At 41.4% G+C, this 14454-nt stretch overlaps 1 protein-coding gene and 1 pseudogene across 1 annotated transcript; one reads left to right on the forward strand and one right to left on the reverse strand.

The window, feature by feature from the left end:
- On the reverse strand, positions 1 to 477 carry LOC145976281 (uncharacterized; annotated as a pseudogene).
- Positions 478 to 10986: 10509 nt separating this feature from the next.
- Positions 10987 to 13324, forward strand: LOC145975573 (uncharacterized). The gene is made up of 4 exons (XM_083106161.1): positions 10987 to 12297; positions 12404 to 12612; positions 12694 to 12893; positions 12974 to 13324. Exons 1-3 carry the CDS (start codon positions 12048 to 12050, stop codon positions 12730 to 12732), a joined length of 498 nt encoding a protein of 165 aa, XP_082962287.1. The 5' UTR covers positions 10987 to 12047; the 3' UTR covers positions 12733 to 12893; positions 12974 to 13324.
- Positions 13325 to 14454: the final 1130 nt, after the last annotated feature.

Below are 14454 nucleotides of genomic sequence, written 5' to 3' on the forward strand. Positions count from 1 at the left end.
TTACATCGATGTACTTTGTTTTTCGATGAAATATTGGGTTTGCAATAAGTTTTTCGGCTGCTGCATTGTCACAATATAACGTAGTTGATCTATCTTGACTGCAACCGATTTCCTTCTAGCCCATACTATTTCTTTTCCTGCGTCATGTGCTGCCACATATTCAGCATTCGTAGTCGATGTCGCAACAACACCTTGTTTGCGTGAGAACCAAGTGACTGGTCCACTGTTGAGTAAGAGCACGACGCCGCTAGTACTTCTTCGCGTATTGACACAATTTGCCCAGTCTGCGTTTGAGTAAGCGATTAGTTCGGTTGATCTGTCACATCCATACATGATTCCGACGTCCGTTGTGCCCGCTAGATATCTCAATACACGCTTGCCAGCGTTCCAATGTTCATCAGTTGGTGAGTCAAGAAATTTTGAGAGAGTCGCCACTGTATATGCCAAGTCTGGTCGTGTCACAACCGCTAAGTACATCAATGACCCGACGAACTGTCAGTATGACACATTTCTAGGATCTTCATTGATGTTCGTCTTCAATGTAGTACTTGTATCTGCCGGAGTAGCTACCGAATTGCAGCTTGTCATTCCGAATTTATTGAGTATGGCTTTTGCATATGCAGTCTGTATCAAACATACGGTTTTCTTTTCTCGATTTCGTATGATTTCGACACCTAGATAACATGTCGCATCCGAGCTCGTTATCTCAAATTGTTGTTGCATCGCTTTTAGTAGCTTGTCGATTTCCATTTTTGATTTGCCAAATACGAGGCCATCGTCAACATATAATGCGACCAACAGTTCGCCGTTCTTTGAAGTGTATACGCACGAATCCGCATTTGTTGGTTTGAGACCAAATTCTCTCATAAAGCTGTCGAACTTTGCATGCCATTGGCGTGGTGCTTGTCGAAGACCGTATAAGCTTTTGTTTAGAAGACACACGCGATTTGTACCATCGTTGAATCCGTCTGGTTGCTCCATACAGATCGTCTCTGTAAGATCACCATATAAGTACGCAGTCTTGACATCAAGTTGAGCGATTTCGAAATTCTTCGCCGCTGCCACCGCCAATAACATACGCACTGAATCAAATCGTGCTACTGGTGAAAATGTCTGAGAAATCGATACCCGGTTTCTGCGAGCAACCTTTTATGACAAGTCTCGCTTTGTATCGATCAACACTTCCGTCTGGTTTGATTTTTAAACGAAAGATCCATTTGTTACGAATTGGCTTGCGATCTTTCGGTGCTTCCACTAGCGTCCAAGTTTCATTGCGTTTGAGCGAGCTGAGCTCATCTGCCATTGCCAATTCCCATTTCTTCGCATCTGGTGATGTTTTTGTTTCTTTAACTGTTGTTGGCAATTCAGTGTTTGCAATGAACGCACTTGCGCATAACTGTATGCTAGCCATTGACGTCGTAGATTGCCTTTTATTGCGCGTTTGATTCGCAATACTGTCGGCTCTAACTTCGACTGTGTGCTTTTCATGTTTCTTGCGCGGTTTCTCACTTGCCTCCTTTTCAGTTTGAGTGCAATCATCTTCGGTTTCGATGTCTTCATTTGTCGTTTTTGAATCATCTTTGTCATCTGGCATGACAATCCTTGTCATTTGCTGTGGTTGAGGTTCGACTATAATGACATCTCTCCTAATTATAACACGTTGAATGCCTGGTTGCCATAGACGATATGCCTTGTGTGCGTAACCAACAAGCCGCATTTCTTCAGATTTTGGATCAAATTTTGATCTTTTTCCTTCATTGATTAGAACATATGCTTTGCTGCCATAAATACGCAGATGTCCAATATCCGGCTTGTGTCCAGTAAACGCTTCTTGTGGAGTCTTGTTGTTTAGTCGTTTCAACGGAATGCAGTTACGAATCTTTGCGGCTGTTGTTACCGCCTCTGCCCATAGTCCACGTGGTAAGTCTGCACCTGTGAGCATCGCTCTAGCCATTTCGACTATCGTTCGATTCTGGCGTTCAACGCATCCGTTCATCTGTGGAGCTTCCGGTGCTGAAAACTCTTGTACAATTGAATGATTTCGCATTAGTTTACGCATTTCGGTACTCTGAAATTCGCGTGCATTATCAGAACGTGTGCGTCTTACCTCATTACCAATTGCTTTTACCTCAGCAATTACCTCCTGTATGGCTTGAAGTATTTGAGACTTAGCTGCCATTGGTTTGACGAACAGAAAACCAGAGTAGTCATCTACGAATACCGCCATCAATTTCGCACCACTATACGACTCTGCCGACATTGGTCCACATATATTGTAGTGTATTAGTTCACCTGGCTTAGAAGCTCGTGTACTATTTTCGTTGAATGGCTGTCGACATTGTTTTGCATAGATACATGCTTCGCAGAAACAGTTATCGCTCCCACTGGTTGAGCATTTTGCTAATTTCACACCTTCAACCGCTGAACTGTTTGCAAGCTGACGAACTGAACTATAGTTTACGTGGCCTAAACGTTCGTGCCAGACCTGAAGCGTAGCCTCTTGAACGCTGATGTTCGCAGCACCGCCGACTTGAACAAAATCCATTTCGTAGAGGTTGTTGGTAAACGATCCTGTTGCCAGTCGTCGACCATCCTTCGACATCTCAATTACGTCTTCACCAAACTTCACGTTGACTTGCATCTTCGTTGCTGCACCAAGCGAAAGCAAATTACGACCAAGTTTCGGCACGTATAATACATTTGTTAGCGTAACATCGCCTCCTGATAATAATTTAACAACAACTGTCCCTTTGCTTCGGGCGTGAATAACTTCATTGTTGCCAACTATGATTGGGAATGAGCCGTCGTTGATCTCTTCATGATATGAATACGTCTCTTTGATACGTCATGTGATTCGAGGCACCGCTGTCGCCTATCCATGAATATTGACCGTTGTGTACGCCGACCGACATTCGAGCATTAGCGACTTGTTGTACGTTTGATTTGCTTCGGTCGATTTACCTTGTGACTGCTCTTTCGCAATTCTGGCTTTGTATTTGCGACAGTCTTTTCGAAAATGTCCAGGCTTGTGACATTCAAAGCATTCACTTTTGCTTCGTGGCTTTTTGTCAGTGTTCGATTTCTTATCGTTGCTTGACTTCTGCGATTTTGTGACCAGCGCATCTCCACTGTCTGATTTGCTAATGGTTTCATCTCTTCGTGATTCAATCAGTACAAGCTGTTGATGGATGTCGTAAAATTTTATCGTCCTGTCACTTGCTGCCTGTATGTAATACGTATCACGAAATGTGTCGAATTTCATAGACAAATCGTTGATTAACTTCGCTGCGTCACTGATCTGCGTCACCAATGCTGCGTCACTGATCTTCTCACCGATGGCTTCGAGTTGTTGTACAATGACTGCTAACTCGGAACAGTAACTTTGGACGGACTGTCCATCTTTGAACTTCATGGCGTGCAATGCCTGATTCAGCAGATATTTATTTGCTTCAGTCTTCGTCTCGTAAAGCGATTTTATTTTTGTGAACATCGCCTTCGAGGTGTTACATTCTCGTATCGCCGAATGATCATCGTCACTTAAGCCGCCTGACAATATACGCATTGCCTTTGCGTCCTTCTTTTGCCATTCTTTTACTTCTTCGGGTTTTCCACATACCTCACTGCCGTTCACGACCTCGTAGACGCCAACGCTCTTGAGACAGGCGATCACCTCAAACTTCCAGCGTTGATACGATGCCTTCGTCAAGATAGGCACACGTAGATCTTCGTGAGTCGACATTTCGATTTTACTTCGCTAGTCTGTGTTACCAACGGATTATGAAGAAAAGAAAAAGTGTGCAAGATAAACTCAACGGACTTTTGCGAACGAGACACGAACCTAACCTCCAACGTAAGTAACGCACGAAAGTACGTCCTGGGCCCATAACCTGTTGCGCAGGGTTATGTAAATAATTACGCAATCTATCTGTGGTTAAATACGTATAATTGATTAGAACTCTACATAAACAATGTGTTAGTCTTTAAAAGCAAAATAAAAATACTAAGGCACAAGAATGAATTTTTAACGTGCATACTGCAACACAACGCAACGCAGCGGTAATAATAATACAGCGCCGCGCACGAGCCTCCTGTGAACGAGCTCGGTATCCTTACGCGTGACGTACATGTGCGAACATAGAAGCGCTATAAGGCGTTGCAGGCGTTATATTCAACACGCCTTTATTATCGCTAAGACTTCCAGTTCGTAACTAGCATATTTCGACTCCGCAGCAAGGCTGCCAGATTGCATACGCTGCGTCCAGCGGCGACACGATTTGTATCCCCATCACTTTCGGACACAAAGGCATAAGCTCTCAACGAGCGCTTATGCCTTTGTGTCCGAAAGTGGTGGGGATACAAATCGTGCCGTCGCTGGACGCAGCGTATGCAATCTGGCAGCCTTGCTCCGCAGAAGTAGTTTTACCGCTAATAAACGGGGTGAAAGTTTTGATCTTCACTACTTCGTTGCAGTAAAATCGCACCGTACCCTAGCGCAGAAGCATCCGTGTGCAACTCCGTCTCCGCTCCACTTTGATACAAATATAACACCGGTTTTTCGCTCATTATATTTTTAAGCCGCACGAACGCATTTTTCTCAGCTTCTCCAAAATAAAATTTAGTGTTTGCTCGCAGCAGATTCGTCAAGGTTCGCGCAATAGTAGAATACCCAGGGATAAATTTACGAAAGTACCCACTTAACCCAAGAAAACTGTACCTGCTTGGCATTCGTAAGATTCGGAAATCGCCGAACCGCTTCTGTTTTACGATCTAAAGGGCGGACGCAACCGTTGCTAATTACGTGGCCCAAAAACTCGACTGTAGTTTGCATGAAGCAACATTTTTTCCAATTAATTATAAGACCACTAGCTGTCGCTAAAACTTTTTTAAGATTCTTTATGCCGTCATCTCGATGCCGTTATCTCGATGTCGTCAGACGGAACAATTAAGTCATCTACACTCACCCGCAAAAAAAGCGGTACACCTAAAATTTGAGAAAATTTCATCAAATTTTAAATGATCATAACTTGGTAAATAATGATGATAAAAATATGTTTAAAAAAACAAAATGAAGGCTGTAATGTCCACTTTAAGAATATTTAAGTGGCAATTATGCTCAGCCATTGTTTTCAAAATGGCGGATAAGGAAGTGAAAGGATGTAAAATTGATTATTAAAGGATCGAGTTTGGGACGGTGCACGGCGTAAATCAGGTAACGCAGCCCAATGAGACCAAATGCTCGTGAAAGTGTGGAGTGTTATCTTTAAAATGTTTTTTTACCGAGCTCGATACGATGATTTTTCGCTGAGTTATTCCGAATTTAATTAAAAACGCTCTTTTTTCTTCTTCAATTTGCAGCTCAGCGAATAATTATCGTATCGAGTTCGGTAAAAAAGCATTGTAAAGGTGATACTCCACACTTTCACATGCATTTCGTCCCATTGGGCTGCGATACCTGATTCACGCCATGCACTGGAGCAAAGCGGGAACCTTTATTTATCGGTTTTGTATGCTTTCATTTATCCGCTATTTTGAAAAAAAATGGTTGCACATAATTTCAATTTAATTTAGGTGTGTGTGTGTGTGTGCTCGTTTGTATACCACAAGGATAAGGACCCCGTGGTTCGTCAGCTCCACAGTATTTAAAGACTCCAAACCCTCCTTGTGGCGTGTGTGTGTGTGTGTGTGTGTGTGTGTGTGCTCGTTTGTATACCACAAGGATAAGGACCCCGTGGTTCGTCAGCTCCACAGTATTTAAAGACTCCGAACCCTCCTTGTGGCGTGTGTGTGTGTGTGTGTGTGTACGGGCGCACGCATGTGTGTATTAATAGTGGGTATGACCTCCTCGTGCGCGTATTACCTCATTCATACGATCAGGCATACTCTGTATTAGTCTTTTTATTTCATCCTGCGTAATTGCATCCCATGCATTTTGAAGAACTCTTTGAAGTTCTTGCAGTGACTGAGGTGCAGGTACGTGATTTCGTACTTTCTTGCCGAGATTGTCCCACAAATGCTCAATGGGATTTAAATCCGGACTACTTGCTGGCCAAACAAGTCGATTTATGCCAACTTCATCGAGGAAATCAAACACTCTTCTCGCAGTGTGTGGTCGAGCATTGTCTTGCATAAACAAGAAGTTCTCTCCGATAAAGGGTGCATACGGAACAACATACGGAAGGAGTATGTCTTCCACGTATACATCTGCGTTCATGTTCCTGTCAAAAAAGTGCAAATCTGTATGAGCGTCCGCTGAAATACCTGCCCAAACCATCACAGAGCCTCCATTGTAGCTGTACCTTTCACTTACAGTACAATCTGCAAATCGTTCTCCACGACGACGATAAACTCGTTCTCGTCCATCTGGAGAATAGAGACAAAAACGAGATTCATCGCTAAAGAGTACTTTGCCCCAGTCTGCGTAATTCCAGTCTCTATGCGCAACTGCAAAATTGAGTCGAGCTACGCGATGACTGTAAGAAAAGGTACAGCCGCTGGCCTGCGCGAAAACAGATTTTGTTCCGCTAATCTTCTCCGAACGGTGTCAACGGATACATTGCAATTGTGGACATCCCTTAAATTGTTTCGAATTTGAACAGCTGTTCGATGTCTGTCTCTTAATGAATTTAAAACAATAAATCGGTCATCGTTTTCATTGGTACGTCGAGGGCGCCCAGAACCAGGCCTCCTCTTGAAAGAATTGGTGTCAATGTACCTGGCATAAGCACGTCTCAAACGGAAAAAACATTGAAAGACTATAGTACAAGTTATGCGATTGATTTGCTAGCTCTCTAGACGCGTTGCTCCTTGCGACTTCATCTATTGAAACCATAATTAATTACTTCTTCTCGAAATTACTTCTCGATTATGGCAACGATAACTCCAGAAAAAGCTGCTCAAGTTGTTGCTTTAATTGAAGATGGCAGAAGTCGAAGATACGTTGCTGAGGCACTTGATCTGTCAGTGTCAACTGTGCAACGTGCTTATGCCAGGTACTTAGACACCAATTCTTTCAAGAGGAGGCCTGGTTCTGGGCGCCCTCGACGTACCAATGAAAACGATGACCGATTTATTGTTTTAAATTCATTAAGAGACAGACATCGAACAGCTGTTCAAATTCGAAACAATTTAAGGGATGTCCACAATTGCAATGTATCCGTTGACACCGTTCGGAGAAGATTAGCGGAACAAAATCTGTTTTCGCGCAGGCCAGCGGCTGTACCTTTTCTTACAGTCATCGCGTAGCTCGACTCAATTTTGCAGTTGCGCATAGAGACTGGAATTACGCAGACTGGGGCAAAGTACTCTTTAGCGATGAATCTCGTTTTTGTCTCTATTCTCCAGATGGACGAGAACGAGTTTATCGTCGTCGTGGAGAACGATTTGCAGATTGTACTGTAAGTGAAAGGTACAGCTACAATGGAGGCTCTGTGATGGTTTGGGCAGGTATTTCAGCGGACGCTCATACAGATTTGCACTTTTTTGACAGGAACATGAACGCAGATGTATACGTGGAAGACATACTCCTTCCGTATGTTGTTCCGTATGCACCCTTTATCGGAGAGAACTTCTTGTTTATGCAAGACAATGCTCGACCACACACTGCGAGAAGAGTGTTTGATTTCCTCGATGAAGTTGGCATAAATCGACTTGTTTGGCCAGCAAGTAGTCCGGATTTAAATCCCATTGAGCATTTGTGGGACAATCTCGGCAAGAAAGTACGAAATCACGTACCTGCACCTCAGTCACTGCAAGAACTTCAAAGAGTTCTTCAAAATGCATGGGATGCAATTACGCAGGATGAAATAAAAAGACTAATACAGAGTATGCCTGATCGTATGAATGAGGTAATACGCGCACGAGGAGGTCATACCCACTATTAATACACACATGCGTGCGCCCGTACACACACACACACACACACACGCCACAAGGAGGGTTTGGAGTCTTTAAATACTGTGGAGCTGACGAACCACGGGGTCCTTATCCTTGTGGTATACAAACGAGCACACACACACACACACACACACACACACGCCACAAGGAGGGTTTGGAGTCTTTAAATACTGTGGAGCTGACGAACCACGGGGTCCTTATCCTTGTGGTATACAAACGAGCACACACACACACACACACACACACACACGCCACAAGGAGGGTTTGGAGTCTTTAAATACTGTGGAGCTGACGAACCACGGGGTCCTTATCCTTGTGGTATACAAACGAGCACACACACACACACACACACACACACACGCCACAAGGAGGGTTTGGAGTCTTTAAATACTGTGGAGCTGACGAACCACGGGGTCCTTATCCTTGTGGTATACAAACGAGCACACACACACACACACCTAAATTAAATTGAAATTATGTGCAACCATTTTTTTTCAAAATAGCGGATAAATGAAAGCATACAAAACCGATAAATAAAGGTTCCCGCTTTGCTCCAGTGCATGGCGTGAATCAGGTATCGCAGCCCAATGGGACGAAATGCATGTGAAAGTGTGGAGTATCACCTTTACAATGCTTTTTTACCGAACTCGATACGATAATTATTCGCTGAGCTGCAAATTGAAGAAGAAAAAAGAGCGTTTTTAATTAAATTCGGAATAACTCAGCGAAAAATCATCGTATCGAGCTCGGTAAAAAAACATTTTAAAGATAACACTCCACACTTTCACGAGCATTTGGTCTCATTGGGCTGCGTTACCTGATTTACGCCGTGCACCGTCCCAAACTCGATCCTTTAATAATCAATTTTACATCCTTTCACTTCCTTATCCGCCATTTTGAAAACAATGGCTGAGCATAATTGCCACTTAAATATTCTTAAAGTGGACATTACAGCCTTCATTTTGTTTTTTTAAACATATTTTTATCATCATTATTTACCAAGTTATGATCATTTAAAATTTGATGAAATTTTCTCAAATTTTAGGTGTACCGCTTTTTTTGCGGGTGAGTGTATTTACAAGGCGAAACTCCCGACACCGACAACTTTCTTTATTCGCGTTCGTCTTCTCGAAACATCTCGACGCGATATGCCCACGCTCGCCACATTTAAAGCATTTAGCGCCTCGCTCTTTTGTCGGACAGTTTGTACTTACATGATCGCGCTCGCCGCAATTAAAACAACGTACAACTTTAGTCGAATGTTTTTTGTTTTCTCCACCGTTAACAGTCTCTTTTCGCTCGCTTTTATTTTGATTACCATTTCGTTTGTTCGATGTCGATGATCCTGGTGTGCCTGCTCGGTCTCGAAGAGTTACCTTCTCAAATGCTTCTAGCAATCCATCTGTTGTCGTAAATCGTTGTATACGCGCCTGGTTTTGAAGTGCCTCGTCTGGAATGCCTTCAATCACGTACTCAAGTATCTCGCTGTCGTCGATCGGTACTCGGTTGCCCATAATGATTTTCTCATGGAAATATTCGTGGAAAGTTTCATCTTTCTTCCACATACGTTCTTCAAATTTTTTCCGAATTGCCACCTTGTTCTGTCGACGATGAAACATAGCTCTCAGCTCGTCCAGAAGACGATCAAATGTCATAGCAATGTATTCCGGTTTGGAATGTAGCCACTCGAGTACTTTTCTTTTAAGCTACATGCCCACAAGTATTTTCGCAGCATCGTCTTCCAATTTATATGTCGCTTTGAGTAGCTTGACTTGCTTTTCCCAAATCTCATAATCACTAGATTGATCGCTGAAATTACTGAGCAAATCCGCTATTGCCGTAATATTTGCTCGCGGCTGACCGGCCAAAACATTGTTGTTCGTGGCAGCAATGCTATGCATCGGTTGTTGTCGACCTTCGTCTTCTGCAACTGACTCGGTATATACTCCTCGTCGCATTGCTTCTATTTCAAGACGTGCCAATGCTAACTCACACTCTAACAACTCTCTCTCTCTTCTATATAAATCGATCTCTCGTTGCTGTGGATTAATCGTTGGCTGCTCATTTGACGTGCCAGCTCCTTGTAAAGAATCCCCGACATCTTCATCATCTTCTCGTCTATCGTCCAACCACGCTCCCGATGGATCAGCTTCCATTATGCGCGAGATTAATTCGGTTTTCGGTTTTCGATACTGGACAAACCACGCGCTGACAGCAACTCTTTTAAGGCAGCTACCGTGAGTTTATTCAGATTTCTCATCTCTACACTACTCGAACACCTTCTCGTCCTCTATATCTCTCTCTCTTCTACACAACACAATGCGATATCCCGCGGACACACTGCGAAACCTTCTTGAAGACGATCGAATGCTCGAATATTCTTGCTCGAAATCTCTCTCTTCTCTCTCACACACTATTCGAAGATCTCTCGTCCTCTGTCTGTCTCTCTCTTTCGCACAACTCACAACACTGCTCGCGGAAACTTCTCGAAAATGTCCGATTAAATGTTCAAATATTCCATTAACTCGTTATTATCCCGTTATTATCCGTTATCATCCCGGACGAGCCCCCAAATTGTAGGATATTTTGGTGTAAGGATGTAAAATGGAATAGAATACTTTTTAGGGGAAATGACTGAGATATTTATTTGTTGGATTACAAGATTAATATGAACAAAGAGATACGCTCATCTAACGTACGTCTTCGCGCTCTCGCAACGACACCGAGACTACTCGCATCGCGGACCAAAAAATGCTCGGGCGACCTATCTGTTTATACCTAACTCAAGTGCTCGGGTGGTCTATCTGTTTATTTCTAGAAAAATACTCAAGCACTTGGCCCTACGGACTCACTCTCCTTCAATTTTAATTAGTAATATCTCAGTAATATTTCTCAATATCAGTAATATTTCTTTCGTTATTGCCAGTAATATTAAACTACAATTCATCTCTCTATCTATTTCATAAATATAATATAAATATAATAAATATAAAAATAAATAAATATATATAAATATAAATAAATATATTGTGACGTGACGCCTTTTTGCGCTCCGTCACAGTGACCCCGCCGGGGGAGGAAGCGTACGGAGGGTCGTTCTTAGCACCTGAGAGGCGCCCCTTATCCGATCTCGTGATATATCTTTGTATAGATTTCTGTGTTTGAGATTAACTTTAAGCGAGCAGAGCGCGGCAATCTGAGCGAGCGGATAATAAGTGATGTACAGCAAGATCCCGGAGGGTGCAGTTACCGAAGAAAGGAAGAGGAGAGTAGCGGACCAATGCCTCCACCCCAAAGGAAGGTCACGTATCGATCCCGCTCCGCCGCTATCCATATGTAACCATTATATTAATATCCGCTAATTTTAGAGAAACAACGACGGGGAAACCAGGACGAAGGAACGATCAACACTCTCCCAGGCTGCAGACTGAGGAAAGGAGATGCATCCGGAAACGGACGAGGATACGGCCTGGCTAGCCTAAAACGTCCGATCTACCGAGAAAATACAATCGTCCAGAATACCGTCAACGTCGGATTTTGGCTCCTATCGAAGGGCAACCCGCACTACAGCAGGACGAAATTTGAGAGGGCGGAGAATATCGACCCCTTCTCATCGAAAATCGACAGGATGCGCGGAAAATCGGCGCGAGACTCGAGGGCCTTGCGGAGCATTTATCACAAGTCACTGTTCGACGAGCTACAATAGCAAGAGGACGATTCTCCGTACGAGCTGCGATACCGAGAGAACGACCACAGCCAAGCAGCGAGGACCCGGACACCAGAGATAAACTGTAAGCCGTCGCTCAGGTAGCCGTAGAAATATTCCCGGATACAGCTGGCGTCGTACTCTTTCGTGATACCGTCGCGAGGCGACGGTGAACTCGTTACCGAATTGTTGTAGAAAGCCTGCGTGCTTTTCTCGCATTTCGTTGCCGGACGCCAGTTGGGCCCCGGGTATCGCGGATTTGTCCCTCTCAGGGGGTTCGTCGCCGACAGTCATTAGAGAGTTTTTGCAATACCGTCTTCAGATACGGTGAACGTTAAAGTCGTGACTTAATAATACCGTATTTTGCCTTTGCGTGCTCTAACCAAAAAGAGTTTTTGCGTAACGGACGCTATATACAACGAAAGGATATTCAAATGAAGGTATAAAAATGGAGGATTTGTTAGACATTGCTGTTTTCGATTTTAATTTAGTAAAGGATGTTATTATAAACGAGTTATTAGTACCTCGCGAAAATGTCCGCATCAGAAATATTCAATACGAAAGATTGGATGTAAATAATTTGACACCAGAAGAATGTAAAAGAAAATTTCGATTTGAAAGAGAACACATAGGACGACTTGCAGCTGCTCTTGGCATACCTCATCGAATAGAAACGGAAAACCGATATGTCGTTTCAGGTAAGTAATAAAAAATAAATATAACAATAATATAATTAATAAAAAATAAATATAACAATAAGTAATAAAAAAGAAATATAACAAAGATTCTCCTGAATTTTTGTAGGCATAGAAGGTTTATGTATATACTTAAGACGTTTAGTATACCCTAATAGACTGTCAGATTTAGAAAATGAATTCGGTCTATCTGCTCCTTATCTCTCAGTAATTTCCAATACTGTAATGAGAATAATCCAACAACAAAAAGGACATTTATTGACAGATCTAAATAATCTACCATGGCTTAACAGAAATAAACTTCAATATTATTCACAGGTGAAAGACTTAATATAATTAGAAATATATCTTCAATATTTGTGCTACAATAAATAAAATTTATTAATTATTTTTTCAAAGGCTGTTTCAGCAAAAGGAGCACCTGTGCAAAATTGCTAGGGTTTCATTGACGGAACAGCACGAGCAATATGTAGACCTATAAATCAACAAGAATATTATTCTGGTCACAAACGACAACATTGTCTCAAATATCAATCTATGTCCAGATGGTATAATAGTTAGTCTTCATGGACCATATTCTGGTAGACGACATGATGCAGGTATGTTTATAAAATGTAATTTAGCATGGTCAATGAAATTAAATTTTAGTATGGTCAATGATATTAAATTTTCTTTACAGGCATATTTAGAGATTCGCCTTTATATACTCAATTAGAAAGATGTGCATTATATCCAGATGCAAATTTTGTATTGTATGGAGATTGCGCTTATCCTCTCCTCGAATTATTACTTAGACCATACACAAGTAGAGTATTAACTCTTGAACAAGCGATTTTTAATTTAAGAATGAGCTCTGTAAGACAAGCGGTCGAATGGGGTTTTGGAAAAATAGTAACACAATTTGCATTCCTTGATTTTAAGAAAAACCAGAAACTGTTGCTTCAAGATGTGGTTTCAATGTACAAAACAGCAACAATTCTGGTGAATTGTCACACATGTTTATACAGTAGCCAAACTGCTCAATATTTTAATTTTGATCCACCTACATTAGAAGAATACTTACTTTAAAGAAATATATTGTAAGGATGGGGGGGAGGGGAAATATATATAAAACTTTATTAACATTTTATCACAAAAATCGATAAAAAAATAAGTAATGTAATTTATGTAAGAATAAGAGGATTTATATTCACACAGCAATAAATACTAAATTAAAATATAATAGGTTTATGTTTATTTCATAAATGTAGTAAATAGTAATATCTTTATATGCAACACGCACATATCTATATATTTCAATAAAATATATAAATGTTTTTGAACAAACTAAAAAATAAATAAAACTAACAAATTATTGAAACTTATATCTTTGGTTTGTCAACAAGACGCAATAGTATTTCCATCAATTGTCTCTGCTGATCTGCTGCAGTAAGGCTGTGTCTTTTTTCTTCTTCTTCCAACGCTAACCTGATTTCTCGCTCTTTCTTTTCTACTTCAAATTTTTCTTTTTCAAATTTGAATTTTTCTTGCTCTAATTGTAATTTCTGTTTCTCAAGTTCTATTTCTTTGTTGTGTTTTTCTTCTAAAAATTGCAATGTTGAATTTTTAAGTCCGCCACAAACTTTATTTCTTATAGGACCCACTTGTGAAGGTGATAATGGTATTGTTGAAGATAATGTTGATGATGGTCCTAATAATGGTACTCCTGATCCTAGTCCTGGTAAAAAGCATTGTTGTGGTGAAGGCACTGGTGAAGGATTTCGTACTACGATATCCGTTGAATATGCGGAAGAAATGGAATCTTGCTGCAATGATACTGGTGTTGGTGACAATATTGGAAGTGGTGAGAACATTGTTGAAACGTTCGGATACGAGGAGATAGGAGATGTAAGTTCTTGGACTTCTAATTCGCTTGTTGCTTCTGATGTATAAACATTTTTTAATGCTGTATCTCTTGCTTGTGTTCCTAGTTTTTGTAGGCTAGAATTATTATTTTTTCTTGAAGATTTATATTCTCGTTGTAAATCTTCTATTTCTTGAAGCAGCTGCTCTTTTTCCGTATATTTTTCTTCGATCCCTGATCTACACACAAATCAATATATAATAAATCAGAAGAAAAATTTTGCATCTAAAATTATATAAACCTAACCATAATAATAA

The sequence above is a fragment of the Camponotus vicinus genome, unplaced genomic scaffold (genome assembly GCF_025532165.1).
Source record: "Camponotus vicinus isolate PSW18456_S1 unplaced genomic scaffold, iyCamVici1.0 SCAF_8, whole genome shotgun sequence".
NCBI classification, from domain to species: domain Eukaryota; kingdom Metazoa; phylum Arthropoda; class Insecta; order Hymenoptera; family Formicidae; genus Camponotus; species Camponotus vicinus.